Source organism: Trichechus manatus, unplaced genomic scaffold (assembly GCF_000243295.1).
Source record: "Trichechus manatus latirostris isolate Lorelei unplaced genomic scaffold, TriManLat1.0 scaffold00110, whole genome shotgun sequence".
Classification (NCBI taxonomy): domain Eukaryota; kingdom Metazoa; phylum Chordata; class Mammalia; order Sirenia; family Trichechidae; genus Trichechus; species Trichechus manatus.
Genome location: NW_004444046.1, coordinates 6,710,923 through 6,729,028, shown reverse-complemented (window position 1 = coordinate 6,729,028; position 18,106 = coordinate 6,710,923). Strand labels below are relative to the sequence as shown.

General features: G+C 40.9%; 1 protein-coding gene across 1 annotated transcript in view; it reads right to left on the bottom strand.

Moving 5' to 3' along the window:
• Nucleotides 1–17,794, bottom strand: part of TMEM212 (transmembrane protein 212) — a 28,412-nt gene extending 10,618 nt beyond the window's left edge. The window contains exons 1-2 of the mRNA XM_012557582.1: nt 17,718–17,794; nt 215–356 (exon numbers count right to left, since the gene is read on the bottom strand). Of these exons, the coding sequence (XP_012413036.1) occupies nt 215–356; nt 17,718–17,794 (219 nt within the window). The remainder of the gene's footprint in view (nt 1–214; nt 357–17,717) is intronic.
• Between the last annotated feature and the right edge of the window lie 312 nt (nt 17,795–18,106).

The window sequence follows — 18,106 nt, the reverse complement described above, 5'->3', positions numbered from 1 at the left end:
CTCGTCACTACCTAACTATAACAACAAGGTGAATTCTGATTTTCCGTAGAATTTTGACTTCCTCATATTGTTGGATAATTCAAAAAGAACATCATATTCTATTTTCCCTCCTACCCTTCCTCTCTCCCTTCTTCTTTCTCTCTCTCTCTTGCTTCCTCCCTCCCTCCCTTCCTTCCTTCCTTCTGTCAGTACATGCAGTGAAATATTTTCCTACCAAAGCTCCATTCCAGATGGGACAAGCAATCAGAATGCTCCATCCTGTGAACCAAAGCTTGTAAGAAAAGGCGGGGAAGACAGCGATGACTCCAGAGAACACGCTGAGACTACCCAGGGTAACGAGAGTCTGGCCGGCAGCCCTTCATTTTCCTCTGTCACTTGAGTTCTTGGTGTCAAAGAGGCTTTGTAACCAAAACATGAGGCTATGATGGCCTCAATAAACAGAGGTTTCTGAGAGATGGTAGCCATGACACGTGTGGACTGTTGACCTGCTTGGAAACACGATTCCATTTGTTTCCTCAAAGGTAAAAAAAGAAGTCATACATTAATCCTTGCCATAAATTTGACACAATAAAATCTGATACTAGTTTATTTCAGAGAAAGAGGGAAAAAAAAAATCATTCCTTGATTTGGAGTTACCACCTTCATTCCCGTCATCTGCCTGTTCTGGGAGTTACCACTTCCTGGCTCCATCAGAGTCAAAAGTTTGCTGACTGAGCTAATTGTTTCTCAACTCAACCTGCCTGGTGTTTCTAGCATAATGCCAACAAACATCCTTTGTGCACAATAGATCCACATTCCCAGCACAGTGTCCCACAAAACAAGGTAAAAATAAGCACTCCGATCACTTTTAATTTAATTTCAGTGATTTAAAGCAAAAACCAGCACCCCCCCCAACTCCCTGGATTCTCCAAAGTTTAACTCTACTGTAATTATTTTTGTATTTTTTGATAAGGATTTTTGATATGGCTTCATCCCCAAATAGCCACAAAGTCCATTATGGAGTGCTGCATTTTTTTTAAATTAAACAGGCTTCACCTTAGTTATTTTATTATTCATTTAGATGTCAAGTAAAGCGCAGAGATGGAAATGTATGCAATTGTAAAATAAAAGAAACGTTGAGGAATAATTTATTGGCTGAATAAAATACTAATCTCTGTTCATTCCTGAATCATAATTGTAATTTAGGTGTTGGAGCTTCTGTACATTTTAAGTAATTGCAAAAGTTCATTTCTTAATTTCTCATGCATTTCAGAAAGTGGAGTATTTGCTTTTGACTGATAGGACATGTTTGAATGTCCTTTTCCTAGATAAAATCTTGAAAACACAGAACAAGCTTTGAAGTTACTTGAATTATTTTCCTATTCAATATTAACACCTTTATTTCCTTAAATAAAATGATAAAAAATAATTTTATGAAAGAAAGTGTAGTGGTTTAGAACATGGACTTTGGAGTCAGACAAAACTGGGGTTCGGTCTGGTTCTGTTATCTACCAGGTTTGTGTCCTTAGGGGCAAGGGCAAGTTACTTAATTTTTCTAGGTCTGTTTCCTCATATGGGAAATGAGAATAAAATTAGTGTTTATCTCACCAGGTGGTTGGTTGAGGGATTCAATGAGCCAATATACGTAAAATGCTTAGCATTGAGCTCGGCAGAGCCAAGATACTCAGTAACTTACCTGTTATTACATTAGCATGCCAGCTTTGGAGTTCTTTCAGCAGGGGACAAGTCATTATTATTTCTTTTATCCGTCATCTTGTAAATATTTTTAAATTTATAAGATAATGGTTTGGCTTGTCTTGATCAAGTTGGTAAAAACCCCCAAAGGACCCTCGGTGCAACGTGGGGAGAGAAGCTTCTCCTTGGTTCTCTGCTTCTTTGTTTCTGTCTTCTTGTCTTTTAATGGCCATTCCACCATGTGACCCAGATGTGAAGCAGTTCCATTTTTGGATATACAGAATCCAGGAAACCAGCTCAGCTTTTCTGGTACAGCTGTTTTTTCCCATCTCCTCTCAACACTGGGACAGGGGGTGGGGTGGGTTTCTTTGATCTTTCTCTAACACCATTAGATAAGTCCCAGAAGGGCAGACAGCTTGCAAGTCTAACATATTTCCATTCCTAGAACCATGTCTGGCACACAGAAGATGCTTAATAAACATTTGAGGAATTGCTCAATTAATGAATACATCAGACTTTCCAGTTACGTGTTTGGGCCCTGGCCCCAGGGATCCACACAAGTGTGGGCCTGTGTGTGCCCACCATCGACAGCATGTGCAAACACTAACTTGTGCCCTTGCTCTAGGGGGAAGGGATCTGGGCTGAGGGAAGACTTGTGTTAGTATTTGCTTTGAGCTGTTTTGACTTTTTTTCTTTACTTTTTATCTCAAGGTTATAGCTACATAGTATGTCAATATACTGTGGGTCAGATCACTCTCTCCTGTTTGCATGTTTGGAAAATAAAGACTGTTGAAATCCTCATGTTAAACAGTACAAAGATGGCAAACAGAATATTTTTTGTTTTAATTTTGGGAGGCTTTTTAAGTGCTTGTAACACAGACAGGCTAACCCTGATTCTGCCAGAGCGACTTGCAAACCTGAATTTATTAGTGATTAAAAGAGTTGTTGCCACTTAATCTAACAAAGAAAAGGCACAGAGGTAGAACTAGGGATTTCTCTCTGTGTTTCCCCGGATACACGAAGTCCAAATGAGTAAATCCCACCAGTCTGCAGCAAGATAGTCCTGCAGGAATGTTTTCTTGCTAATTTCATTAAAGCAAGGAGACTTTCAGAGAGAGAGCAGCACTGGGAAAGAAAAAGCAAGCGTAACTCTGCTCCTGTCCCAGCTTCCTCCTGACTCTGCGAGTCTGTGTTCCCAGCGTCCTTGCAGCAGCCAAGACTCATGGGGCCCCTGCCCTTCTAGCTCTCCCATTTGGCACTAACTCACTGAAAGGTGGGTCTGTAAGTCTCACAGGTGGTGGAGTAGAGGTTCTTTGCAGATCCCACCTTCTCCCCCACCCAGGGGGATCCCGATGTCTTGGCTCAGGGAAGAATGTTGGAATTTCCACCAAACTCTTCAATCCAGCTTCACCGCTTTTAAAAAAAAAAACCCTAAAAATGAAAGTGACATTTTTGATTGCAAAACCACCTCTCTCCTCCCAACCTCTGGCCAAAAAAAAAGCAAGAGAAAATTTAATTTGGACCCCTAAAGAGGTGGGATAATGTCAGTGATGTTGAGGGAGGGGTAGCTGACGGAAGGGGCCTGACTTGGACATTCTCTGCCTCTTTAAAATATGTGCCTTCACATATAAGCCCTAGAAATAACAGCTCTGTACGCAGTGCTGTTGTTGTTAATTGCCATCGAGTTGGCCCTGACTCATGGTGACCTTATTTATGCAAAACAGAATGAAATGTTGCCCGGTCCTGTGCCATCTTCATGATCGTTGGTATGTTTGAGTCCATTGTTCTGGCTATTATGTCAATCCATCTCATTGAGGATTTTCCTTGCTTTCATTGACCCTCTCCTTTACCAACTGTGATGCCCTTTTCTAGCAATTGGCCTTTCCTGATGACATGTCCAAAGTAAGACAGCCAAAGTCTCACCATCCTTACATCTAGGAGCATTCTGGCTGTGTTTCTTCTAAGACTGATTTGCTCATTCTTCTGGAAATCTATGGTATATTCAATATTCTTTGCCAACACCACAATTCAAATGCATTGATTCTTCTTGAGTATTATAGAGGCTTTGTTTCCATAGATTTCAAAGCTACAAAAGAGGTTGATTTTTGCTAAGATAATGTTAAATGGAGCTCTAAATAAAAGATAAAATTAAAATTCTCTATTTTTGTAGCACCCTCAGACTTCATTTGCCTACATATTAGAAAAGTAGTTTATTTAATGGAAAGAGTAGGAGCCTTGGCGTCAGAAAGACCTAGGTTTAATACTGAAGATTCCATCTGATACATAAAAAGAATGAAAGAATTAAAAAATTAACACTCTGTGCCAGCACCAGTGCAGTAATTGACTCAGGCAAGGATCATCAATGGAGGCTAAAACTACTGGATGGAAGGAAAGGATAAAAGGAAAACACCATTACACCCGAAAAGGGTACCTTTACTATGAAGAAATGCAGCCATCATCCCCTTAACCAAGCGATTAAACGTTGCATCACCAGTAACAGGACAAACTGACATCATTGCCTCCTGATGTACAAGGACTATGTATCAACCATGTAGGATTTTTGTCAGATACGTGTAGCCTGAATCTAATCATAAGGAAAAAGACAAATTCAGATTATGGGCACATTTTACAAAGCACTAGCCTGGACTCTTCAAAACAGTCAACACCATGAGAGAAAATAAAAAAGCTACTGGGACAGCTGGGGAAATTGAAATACGGTGTTTATATTAGGTAACACTCGCGTATCAATGTTAAGGATCTGGGAAGTACGAATGATGTTATCTGAGGGCAGTGGCGGTTCAGTGGTAGAATTCTCTCCTTCCATGCGGGAGACCTGGGTTTGCTTCCCGGCCAGTGCACCTCAGGCGCAGTCACCACCCGTCTGTCAGTGGAGGTTTGCGTGTTGCTCTAATGCTGAACAGGTTTCAGCAGAGCTTCTAGACTAAGATGGACTAGAAAAGGCCTGATGATCTACTTCCAAAATCAGTCAACGAAAATCCTGTGGATAGATAGTACTGTGCATGAAGTCACCATGAATAGGTGCCAACTGGACAGCAGCTAACAGCAACAACAGAAATGATGTGCTCGTGGTAGAGAACGTCCTATTGGTGAAACAAGGTGCAACTAGTGTTCTTTATGATTTCTTTAAACTTTTCTGTAAATTCTGCAATTTCAAATAAAAAGGTAGGAGAACAAAAGAAAAAAGATTTAGTTTCATCACCTGCAAAAAATGAAAGGTCTACTAGTTTCAGCACACAAATGTGCTAGCTCAATAATCCCTGATGATACTGATGAATAGGGGTGGGGTCATGGTGCAGGGAGGCGAGGCAAGACAAGGGCCGCCCTGCCCCTCCTCAGCACCCAGCAGAACCAGGTCTCCCTTGAAGAGGAGTGATCAGTGATCGAGCAGCTGCTTTAGGCTATACTGAGAAGGCGCACCACCCATGCAGATGCAATGATGGATATTTTTTATATACTATGTGTCTTTCCAAATATTCCAGTCTCTTGACTGGATTTAAAACCTTTCCCATGCTCATTCATAATGCACATTTTCCTCTGCTTTTTACGATCGATTCAACTTCAAAATTCCAGTTAACCCCCTCTTCTCATAATGGCTTAGGGTTTAAGGAGAGCAAAGTACAATTTTTATCATCCCTCACTGGGACTTGTCAAATTTAAAGCTTTCCAATCTGCAAGATGTTTGAGCCTAAGTAGATTCCTGCGTCAACTTGTACTTACCTAATTCAGAGTTTATCTGCCTTTTGTATATCTGACCCTCAGATGGGCTTTGAAATCATCTGGAGTTTATCAGGATTTTCCTATGATTTTGCAAAGCAAAACAACTTGTGTGTCACCCGTAAACTTAAGCCACTAGCTGTCCGTGTGCTATCCCAGGCCTTGCAGCTGCAATGAAATGCTCTTATTGGCAGACTTATCCACGCCAGGCAGCTTCCCCCAGGCTACCGTGGAGATTGTCTGCCTTTTTGAAAGGCCGCTCCTATCTTGTTTTATCATGGAGATAGAGGGGCCACGGAGAGAATGTGATTGTGACAGCTGCTGTGATTAATTGGTGCCTTGGCCACCAAGGAGAGGGGAAGAAACTAAGAAAATAGGAAGAGAGAAACAGTGGGAGTGTCTGGGGAAGAGAGGTGGAGAAATGATGGAAAGGAAAGGAGGACAACAACAGAGGAGTCAGGACATAGAGGAAAACATTCCTGAAGCCAAAAACAGCTTCTTGCATCACTCGCAGGCCCAAAGCCTGGGTCTGGACAGAGTTGATTCCGGGACAGAGGAGCGATGGAAGCATGGGCCGTTCATGTACATTTTACAAAAGATGTTTGTAGGGAGGACAAAGGGAAATAAATAGAGGAAAAGGGGATAAAAAAACAGAAAGAGAAGAAAATCTCTAAGCATTCTGCAATGTTCTTAGATTACGACTGTTTTTGAAATTGCTTTAAGTCCTCCTAACTAGAAAATGTATAACTTCACTGAGTTCCTTTTCTTGGCATTTTTGAAAAAGGGAAGAACCAAATTGTTAGGTGAGAGCCTAAGCCCACTTTTTGGTCCAATTATATCCATGTAAAAGGCAAAGAGGGAGGAGGAGTGGTGGGTTATGCTGCTGAAGCCCTCTACAGTCGCCATTATTCCCATTTTATAGATAAAGAAATTGAGGTATTAAATAATCAAGATGATACAACAAATAAGAGGCGAATGCTGGTTTTGAATCTAGGAACGCTTGACTCCAAAGCTTGTAAATTTTATTTTTTCTCCACTAGATTATTATATAGGTGTACTATGTCTTTTTCAAATATATGTACATCTGAAAATTGAACCGTGAAGCATGCCAAAGCATGCGAAGCTGTACTTAAACCAGGGACATAATAGGGATGGGGATGATGCTGAATATGCACAAAGAAAGATATTTTCAGAATTGAGGATTTTACTCCTAGTTATTAAAAAACAAATAAATAAAAAGATTCCTTGCTATTTCTTTCTTTGAATTAGACCAAACAGCAGAGCTGTAAACAAAGTTTTGTTTCGGTGCATTGATACAAAAGCTCCAGAACTCCCATCTAGAGCATTGCTGTGAATAGTTTTCCATTTTTCCATACTTCTGACGTGGCCTCTTGCCCTTTAATGTGGAGATACACAGGGATGGTTGCTGTATGCAATGTTCCTCAACAAATGCTTGAGGGAGCATGGACTAAAACAAATGAAATAGGATGGAGCAGCCTGGCGCAATAGAAAGAGACCAAGGCTGTGTGCCCTTAAGTCAAAACCTCTTGTAATCTTGGGATCCTTCTCACTAAAACACAGGCATTGGACGGCATAATTTCAAAGACTCCTCTAACTCTAAGATTCCATGACCATCAAAGAAGCTAAAATACCTAAGCGGCTAAACTGCCTGGAGTCCCTGGGTGGTGCAAATGGTTATTGCGCTTGTCTGCTGACTGAAAGGTTGGTCGTTCAAGCCCGCCCAGAGATGCCTCAGAAGAAAGCCTGGTGATCTACTTCCAAAAAATTGGCCATTGAAAACCCTATGGAACACAGTTCTGCTCTGACACACATGGAATTGTCATCAGTTGGAATGGACTCTAAGGTAATTGGTTTTGGAAAAAAGGCCTGGTGATCTACTTCCAATGACAGCCTTGTGGCTCACGATGGTCTGATTCTCAGCCGATCATGAGGATGGCACAGACCCAGGCAGCGTTCCCTTCCATTGTGCAAGGGGTTGCCATGAGTTGGGGGCTGACTTGATGGCAGCTAACAACAGCAAAGTATCCTTTATCAGTTAGAATGTGATGTCATTGAAGGCTGGAACCAGTTTTCCCGTCTATCTGGTAGAAGTAATGGGTACCTAATAAGCACTGCAGGCTATGACTTGTTGCTTGAAAGATCTCACCTAGATTTCCTCTAAGGAGGCTTCAAATTTTACTCTCTGGTGACACAAATAGGCAGAAACTGGGAGCCAGCATCTACCAGCTGAATAATTAACCACCTGTGAGTAACAAATTCATGATCCCAGCTCAGCTCCTGGTGGCTGTCATAAAATAATTAAAACTTATCAACAAGCACAGCAGAGGCCAAGGAATGAAGGAACATAAAACCAATATCACTCTTAATTTCCTAGCTTCTTGAAAAAAGATGAAAAGCTGGGAGGGAAATGGTAAAAATTGTAGGCATGGAGTTTATGGCTTAAATGGAATGGAGAAAGAGATGAGAGTTTGCTGAGGACTTGGTCCCAGCGGAAAACTCAAAGACAAATCTTCTTTGGGCTCCCCATCCATTAGCCAAGAGTGACTAGGTGGGGTTAATCTCTCTAAACTGGTTTCTGATTGACCAAGAAACAAAACCTTTTCATTGTGTTTTTCAAGCAACATTTAAAACATCAAAAACCTCAATTTTCTATATATTTTAGCATATAGCATATATAGGAAAGCAAAGTGAGCTAAGGGTGGTGCAAACAATTTTTTTTGCTCTCTCCTTTCACCTGGAGAAAACCCTGGCGGTGTAGTGGTTAAGTGCTACGGCTGCTAGCCAAAAGGTCAGCAGTTCGAATCCACCAGGTGCTCCTTGGAAACCCTATGGGGCAGTTCTACTCTGTCCTATAGGATCGCTATGAGGCAGAATAGACTTTGCCTCTTCATCCTCTCTCTCTATCCCTTTATTGCTCTTCATGGCCTTATTATTACCTGACTTCAGTGGCATCGCTAGGGTTGGATCATCCAGTGCAGTAACTCATGGTGTCACCACCCCCTCAACCTCTTCCCTTACCAAACCATACAGAATCCTCAGTAACTTTTTTTGTACTATTGTTACTCGTAAATCGTAATTATTGTATATCACTCCTTCTCTTCCTTTAATTATTACTTCATTCTCAAAAAAGTTATTGATATAGGTTCACAAATACTAACTACCACAATATTATAGCTAAAACACTAGAAAATTTGACAAAATCAGCAACTATAAAAACAGCAACCAAAACAACATGGGTACTTGTAGCATGCACAGATGAAATCAAGTGATTCTAAACGTCATTGTAATTAGGTAATAATGATAGCTTTGACCAGAGTGCATTAGAAGGTTCAAAAAGTAAATAAGTATAGAGTTTTAGCCTTGTACATATATTGATATATGTAAGCTGGGCTTACGAAAAATGTTTTAGTGGTGATAACTAACTACAAGGATATTTTTACAAAAAATAATAAATTTCTACTGACACACTGCACACAAATTTTATAGACAGTCATTTTGGTGTCACTCCCTCTGACAGTGTCACCCAGCGGGGTCTGCACCCCCTGCACCACCCTAGTGACGCCAAGTTGACACCACTGCCTGACTTTACTTTTCATAACCCTTGGCTCATTTGTTTCCAAACTAGAATGAAAACTCCATGAAGACAAGGACTTTGTTTTGTTCACTGCTGCATCCCAGAGTCAAGAACAATGCCTAGCACACGGTAGATGTTTAGGAAATATTGTGAATGAATGAACAAATGAATGAGTGAGTGAATGAATTTATCAGACCACTGCTTCTCACAATCACTAGTCTATCTAAACAATTTTGCTGTGAAAGCTAGCTCTTTAGGCCTTCACTTAGAAGCATTTAACACCTTAAATCTCTCCAGGAGGCCCTGAGTGGTGCAAAGAGTTAACGTGCTCAGCTGCTAAATGAGTTGTTGGAAGTTTGAAAGAAAGACCTGGTGATCTACTTCCAAAAATCAGCCATTGAAAACCCCATGGAGCACAGTTCTGCTCTGACACACATGGGGTTGCTATGAGTTGGAGAAGGCTCAGTGGCAATTGGTTCTAAACCTCTCCAGGCCCTGTCCATAAAAATCTGCACTGGAATTCAAGGAAAATCTTCCAGGTTAGCGCACCCAGCCATTAAACGGCACTCTGACTATGTGTAGTATTGCATATGGACATATGAGAGAGGGGTACTGAAGGGTCCCCTGGGATTATCTAGGCCTTGCTGTACCAGCACATGACATGCCACCTGGTGAGTGATGCCTGAGTCTGTGTTCAATAGAGGGAGACACAAGGTCACAGACTAATCTCATGAGAGTCCAGCAAGAACTTCAGGCTCTGGGAGAAAGACGCATCTGTAACCCACTGGTGAGACAGACTTCTAAAGCACTTTATGTTCATGACAATCTAATCAATTAAATGGATTTTCACTTGGTCTGTGGTTTTCTGTGTGTCTGCATATTCAAAGGTTTTGTCTAGTTCTTCATCTGATCACTTTTCAAAGATAAAAAGTATTTCCCCCTAATTCTGTAGAAAAATAAAAGAACAAATACATTAAAAGTTTAAAATGGGGGAATTTGCCTCTGCAAGCTTATATTCCATAGGATGATAACCCGGATCTTTTCTGAAATAGGAAAACTGATAAAATTAAGTGCCTCCTTATGGCATAAGGGGTTGAGTAGCATACTAAAAACATCAACAACACACAGATATCCTGCACTTATTTTTATTTTTTTAGAGAGTCTTGATAGGAAAAAAGAATGTTCCTGGGACTTCCCCATTGCATTGTCCCAGTGCATGAGTCCTCCCATTTCTTCCTTACAATCATCACAAAGCTAATTGACATAAAGGGTAAAGCTAAGTCTAAGCAAGGCTCCTTTATAGAATGGACACGTTCCCCAAATACAATGTGGGGCAATAACCATGAGAAGCACATAGTAACAATCCAACTGGAGAATGACAGACAGATAGAGATCAGCCAGTCCAAGCCTGTCATTTCACAGAATAATTCAGTAGTTAAATGCAAAAAAAAAAGAAAAAGAAAAAAGCCATTCAGTTGCAAAGTTAATCTAAAATTTAATAAGCCCACGGCGACGGATTATCTTTCTGCTATATCTGCGTTTAGCACTAGGTGTTGCTATACTGCTATTTATAGACCAGCTTTTCTCTGATGTGCAACACTAGTTTAATCTCCTATTTTGAGTTCCATTCTGCAAATACTGAGTTTTAAAAGTTATGCTATGCTCGTACGGGAGCCCTGGTGGTGTAGTGGTTAAGAGCTCGGCAATTCAAATCCACCAGCTGCCCCTTGGAAACCCTATGGGGCAGTTCTACTTTGTGCTATAGGGTCGCTGTGAGTCAGAATCAACTCGACGGCAATGGGTTTGGTGACTATGCTAGTATAATATATGTTAACATTAAACTAGTTTTGTGTAAATGATCCAGGTATGACATATGTAATTCACTGAAACAGCCACCCTGGAAAGAGGTAATCAACACACGCCAGGGAAAGGCTTCTCCAAAGTTGTTGTTAGGTGCCGTCCGGTTCGTTCTGACTCAAGTGACCCTGTGTACAACGGATTGAAACACTGCCCAGTCCTGCATCATACTCACAATTGTGGCTATCTTTGAGTCCTTTGTGACTGCCACTGTGTCAATCCATCTTATTGAAGGTCTTCCTCTTTTTTGCTGACCCTCTGTTTTACCAAACATTATGTCCTTCTCCAGGGACTTGTTCCTCCAGATAACATGTCCAAAGTAAGTGAGACTAAGTCTCACCATCCTTGCTTCTAAGGAGCATTCTGGCTGTACTTCTTCCAGGACAGATTTGTTCATTCTTCTGGGAATCCATGGTATATTCAAAATTCTTCACCAACACCGTAATTCAAAGGCATCAATTCTTCTTTGGTCTTCCTTATTCATTGTCCAGCTTTCTCATGCACATGAGGCGATTGAAAATACCATGGCTTGGGTCAGGTGCATCTTAATCCTCAAAGTGACATCTTTGCTTTTTAACATTTTAAGGAGCTCTTTTGCAACAGGTTTGCCCAATGCAATGCATCTTTTGATTTCTTGACTGCTGCTTTCATGGGTGTTTATTGTGGATCCAAGTAAAATGAAATTCTTGACAATTTCATTATTTTGTGTTTATCATGATGTTGCTTATTGGTCCATTTGTGAAGAGTTATGTTTTCTTTATGTTGAGGTGTAATCCATACTGAAGGCTGTGGTCTTTGACATTCTTCAGTAAGTGCTTCAAGTCCTCTTAGCTTTCAGCAAGCAAGATTGTGTTATCTCCATATTGCAGGTTGTTAATGAATCCTCCAATCCCCTGACACTGAGTTCTTCTGTGTATAGTCAAGCCTCTCAGATTATTTTTTCAGTATACAGATTGAATAAGTATGGTGAAAGGATATAACCCTGACGCACACTTTCCTGATTTTAAACCACGCAGTATCCTTTGTTCTGTTTGAACGACTGCCTCTTGGTTTATGTACAGGTTCTGCATGAGCACAATTAAGTATTCTGGAATTCCCATTCTTCACAATGTTATCTATAATTTGTTATGATCCTCACAGTTGAAGGCCTTTGCATAATCAATAAAATACAGGTAAACATCTTTCTGGTATTCTCTGCTTTCAGCCAAGATCCATCTCCAAAGTTAAATTTTTCAAATTGTCCTAATTCAAATATTTACTTAAACTCTGTTTTTATATTATGTGCAATACAAGGGGAATGACATTGTCAGTTGTGTGTTTCCTGGAACTGGGTGTCTGCTACAAGGCCACAGATAAAGTTTGTTTATAGAAAAACAAAATATGAAAAAAAAGTTTAACACTGTTCTATTTGGGGTTTAATACTCCCACACATACTGAGTGGGAGAAAGGACAATCTTCTGAACCTTTCTTTCTCCATGGCAACAGAGGACGGAAATGCTTTAACCCCATCTAGTGACAGATGAGTACTTATTCAGATTAGTCCAGTTGTTTAAAGTTTGAGTGATAATATCAAAGGGGGAAACAGTTCATTATTCAAAGAGTTTATACTTTAGGATGAGAGCAAATTTTCAATTCACCTTTAAATTGTGTGGTTTTTTTTTTTTTGTTGTTGTTAGTGTTTGTTTTGCCTTTTAAGATCTTTTGGGCCCAAAGTCACAAGGAAAGTATTAGCCCAAGAGACAGAAAGGGCCACATAAACCAGAGACTGCATCAACCTGAGACCAGAAGAACTAGATGGTGCCCGGCTTCCACCAATGACCACCTTGACAGGGAACACAACAGAGTCCCTGATGGAGCAGGAGAAAAGTGGGGTGCAGAACACAAATTCTGGTAAAAAGACCAGACTTAATGATCTGAGACTGGAGGAACCCCAGAAAGCACGGCCGCCGGACTCTCTGTCAACCCAGAACTAAAACCATTCCCGAGGCCAACTCTTCAGACAAAGATTAGACAGGACTATGAGACATAAAATGATACTCTTGAAGAGTGTGCTTCTTAGCTCAAGTAGATACATTAGATTACATGGGCAGCTCCTGTGTAGAGGTGAGATGAGAAGGCAGACATGGTCAGGAGCTGTTGAATGGACACAGGAAATCAGGGGTGGAATGGAGGAGTGTGCTGTCACAGTTCAGGGAGAGCAATTAGGGTCACAAAACAATGTATGTATAAATTTTTGTATGAGAGACTAACTTGAATTGTAAACGTTCACTTAAACTACAACAATAAAGTACAAAATAAACTAAAAGATTTTTTGGAGGGTGAAGATATACAGAGCAAAACATACATCAATTCAACAATTTCTACATGTACAATTAGGTGACGTTGGTTACATTCTTCAAGCTGTGCCACCTTTATGGATATTCTTTTCTGAATTGTTTCAACATCATCAACACAAACTCACTGCCCCCTAAGCTTCTCATCTAACCTTTCACTTTGCTGTTGTCAATTTGATCTCATATAGACAATTCTTTAAAAGAACACAATGTTCAAGGCAAACATTCTTTTCTAATTAAGCTTAACTATTGTTTGGTTAGGAGCCCTAGTGGCATAGTGGTTAAGAGCTAGGGCAAGCTACAGCTGTTAACCAAAAGGTCGGCAATTGAATGCACAAGCTGCTCCTTGGAAACCCTATGGAGCAGTTCTACTCTGTCCTATAGGGTCGCTATCCGTCAGAATTGACTTGATGGCAATGGGTTTGGTTTTGGTTATTGTTTGATTAAGGAACCTTGGTGGGGCAGTGGTTAAAGCACTCAGCTGTGAACCAAAAGGTTGCCAGTTCAAACCCACCAGTTGCTCTGCAGAAGAAAAGACCTGGTGATCTGCTCCCATAAAGATTACAGCCTAGAAAACCTTATGGGGCAGTTCTACTCTGTCTGATAGGGTCACCGTGAGTTGGAACTGACTGGACAGCACGCAACAACAACTACGTTGTTTGATTAGGAGCCCTGGTAGCACAGTGGTTAAGGGCTTGACTACTAACCTAAAAGGTTGGCAGTTCAAACCCACCATCCACTCTGCAAGAGAAAGACGTGGCAGTCTGCTTCCATAAAGGTTTATAGCCATGGAAACCCTATGAGGCAGTTCTACTCTGTCCTATAGGGTCACTATGAGTCAGATCCTACTCGACGGCAATATTGTTTGGTTTAAAGATGAGTCAAGGGGGATAATTTCTGTTTAAGCTTTAAGCTTTAAAGATTTCCACCTTCTACATCCCATTTTGTTGAGTAGCATCTAGGATCTTAAAAGCTTGCCACCAGCCATCTCAGATACATCTATTGGTCCCATCCTGTCCGGAGCAAAGGAGAATGATGAAGACCAAAGACACAAGGAAACTATTAGCTGAAAGGACTAACGGCCCGCATGAACCAGAGCCTCCACCAGTCTGAGCCCAGAAGAACTAGATGGTGTCTGGCTACCAGTACTGACTGCTCTGACAAGGATCACAGCAGAGAGTCCCAGACAGATGGGAGAAAAATGTAGAACAGAATTCAGATTCCCAAATAAAGACCAGACTTATTGGTCTGACAGTGACTGGAGGAACACTGGAGACTATGGTCCCCAGACACTCTACTAACTCAGAACTGAAACTACTCCTGAAGCCTGCTTTTCAGACAAAGATTAGACAGGCCTATAAAACAAACAATAACACATGTGGGGAACTTGCTTCTTAGTTCAATCAAATATACAAGCCAAACGGGCAACTCCTGCCCAAAAACAAGACAAGAAGGCAGGAAGGGACAGGAACTGGATGAATGGACACAGGGAACCCAGGTTAGAAAGGGCGAGCATGCTGTCACATAGTGGGGATTGCAACCAATGTCACAAAATAATATGTGTATATATTTTTGAATAAGAAATTAACTTGAGCTGTAAACTTTCACCTAAAGCACAATAAAATTAAAAAAAAAAAAAGATTTAAAGATTTCCTCAGGGCAATAGTTTCGGGGGGGTTATCCAGAAGCTGGTGGGTTTGAACTGCTGACCTTTAACCACTGTTAAAGGTTTAACCCCTGTTCCTTTAAAGCTGAGCACTTTGACCACTGAGCCACAGTACTTGGCTGAAATTTGACTTTCTTACAAAATGTTCTTCCCAGCTCTCACCCTAGCACAAACATAGCCCTTCTCTGAAAATTCTATTTCCTTTTCATCCTTTGAGGATAAAACTATGTTTTGCGGTTTTTACACCATATTCACTTAGGATATTTCAGAACAGAGTGAACTCTTAACTTTTGCCCAATTCTATCTTCGCAGAAATCCTCCTTTCCCTGCACCTCATAGCCTCAGTGATAAAGTAGCATCCACTGTTATTTTTGTACTTCTTTTGTTATGCTCCATATGAAAGATGGGCAGTTTTTCATAAGTGCTAGGCCAAAATCCTGGCCCATGTTTTTCTAAACTTGGGGTAAGAGGCGTTTATGTGTTGAGTAAATGGTTTATTTCCTAAAAAGCGGTGGGGGGATCAGGGGTTTGAAAGTATCCATTTTGGAAATCAATATTTAGTGATGGCAGGAAAGAGAAGGACAGTGTAGCAGGCATTGAGAAAGTTTCTGCCATTTTTGGTCAAATCTACTTCTATACGGACCATTTATAGCTAAGTCTATGGGTATGTGTGTAAGGGATAAGAAAATAGTTTTTGTCGTTAGCTGCCAAGTCAGCAGTCAACTCACAGTGACCCCATGCACAGCAAAACAAAATGCTGCTCAATCCTATACCAGCCCCACAATCAGTTGCAGATCAGACCATTGTGATCCATAGGATTTTCATTGGTTGATTTTTAGCAAGTAGATTGCCAGGCCTTTCTTCCTAGTCTGTCTTTGTCTGGAAGCTGTGATGAAACCTGTTCAGCATCATAGCAACATGCAAGCCTCCACTGACAGAATGATGGTGGCTGTACATGAGGTGCCCGGGGTCTCTCCCACGGAAGGGAGGTATTCTACCACTGGACTACCACTGAATCACCACTGTCCCTTAAGAAACCATAAAACCTATGAAAACAGACTGACCATCACATACACAAATACACACGTGCGCGTGCACACACAAATCACCAGGTAATACTTACCCCACTCCTTTTTCTAATGGTAAACTGGTCACAGTTTTAAAAAACATGGTTGTACGAGTTCTTCTAAGGTCATCTACTAATCTCTTCCATTCCTTTATATCCTCCAAGTAGATTTCATTCACATAATTCTAAAGAGATGAATCAGAATCCTGCTTTTGTTTAAAAATTATTTCCAGCATAGCTTAACAACTCCCATTTCTCAAGTTCTTTCCATTATTGAGACCAAATCCCTTTAACAAATGCAAAATAAAACCCGAATTCTTACCTTTTGCCTCATGTTTTGTTATTCTATGTTTCCTAATAATACATTTTGTAAATATTGAAATGGGAACTAGTTCTCTGTAGTCGAGGCAAGGCTACGTACATTTAACACAAGTCACGATCCACGGAAGACGTTCATTTCAGGCCATATACAATTTTGATTTTTTTTTCTTTGCTGTCTCTATAGAAAACAGAAAGAAAACTAGAAAACACTATACAACCCAACTCATTATACAACCCATCATTGCCATTTGATGGTCAATGATAAACCATGGACCAATGATAAGCCAATACCCACAGCAGGGTCAAAGCTGACCTGAGGTGGAGCCTGGGCATGTGCTCACAGACTACAGATGTGATAGCTACAAGTCAGAAAATACAGTGATGGGGGCAGACCGTATTGTTACAAGATGCTACTAAAATCTGATTAACATCTAGAATTATTAAAGTCCTAGAAATGTTTGCTTATGACCAGCTAAGCCACAGAACACACACTGAAGAATTTATTTTGTGTGTTTGTCTATAATAATAATACTATTAGCAATAAAAATTCCCCAAATACCTGTTTACTCTTTTCTTGCTAATTCCAGCTAAAGAAGACAATGAATTCACAAAAAAAAAAAAAAAAAAAATTCAAAGAGCACATAGAATTTTGTCAAATAAAGGAAGCATTTTATAATATAGATTTAATTATGTTTTTGAAAAATGTAGTTATTTCAGTTAGGCAAACCTTGCACTTAATTCATTAGAGGAAAGATTGGCAACAATTTTAGTGTACTTGTAGTGAGCAAAAACCTTCCTTTTTAATGCCCACATTAGAGTAACTTGGGAATGAGCAATCAGTAAGTTCTCTCTAATCTGTAAGTGGTGCTTGTAAACAGTGGACGCTCCTATACTACAGGTAAGGTGCTACGTTTTATCAGCACCTTGTAATCGTTATGATGATGGGAGTACGGTCTTTGAAGTAGATCAGTTTTCTCTTTTGTGTAATTTTCGGGAAAAAAAAAAAGCAAAACACATGATGAAAACTCCGGTTCCCTAGGCCACACCACTTCCCTTGAACTTTATCCCAGTCTGCGGAGTTGAGAACTCAGTTCCAACCCCAGGAATTCTCAGGAGAATATTGTCTGTCTTCCTCAGGGAATCTGCTCGTGCAGCACAGGTTCCCACACTCAATTCCTCCAGCTGCCTCTAGGCGGCGCTGTGCACTCCTCCTACCTCCAGCTGCTGAGGGGATTCGCCCGCGGCTGCCGCCTTGGCAGATGGACACAGGACGGTCTAGCCCAGGTCCCAAATCCCCATGATTCTTCACAACTCCGGACGCTGGCTGCTGGGGATTCTCACTTCCCGACCTCAGCCGTATCCACTACATGAGCCACAAAGCAGTGATGCCTTGTATTTTCTCTGACTTGAAGAGTTTTTGAAGGAAGAGATATTTTACTTTTTGTTATAGATTTTTCCCTGGTGCTCTACCAAAGTCTCTCTGAGGAAGGAGAGGAAGTGGCACCTGTCAAGAATTTGAGTTGCACGATCTCTGCCATGCTCATCATTGCGGCCCTCTCCCACTGACTCTTTGGACTGAGCTACAATCCTTGACTCTCCTTCCTTGGGAGAATTTCTTCCCTAGGAGGCTTCTCAGTCTCATACAAGTTCAGCTGGCCCTGGATCCTTCCTAGACTTTTCTGAATTTGCAAAATTTAGGCTGGCCTGGAGGCCTCAGTTATATAAAGATTGGGGCTACCACTATCAGTCCGTCACCAACTGCTTTGTGCTTGACACTATTTGACACACAGAAAGATAGGAAGGAAGGGAGGGAGGGAGGGAAGAAGAGGGAGAGAAAGAAAGGAAGAAAGCCCCTCTCA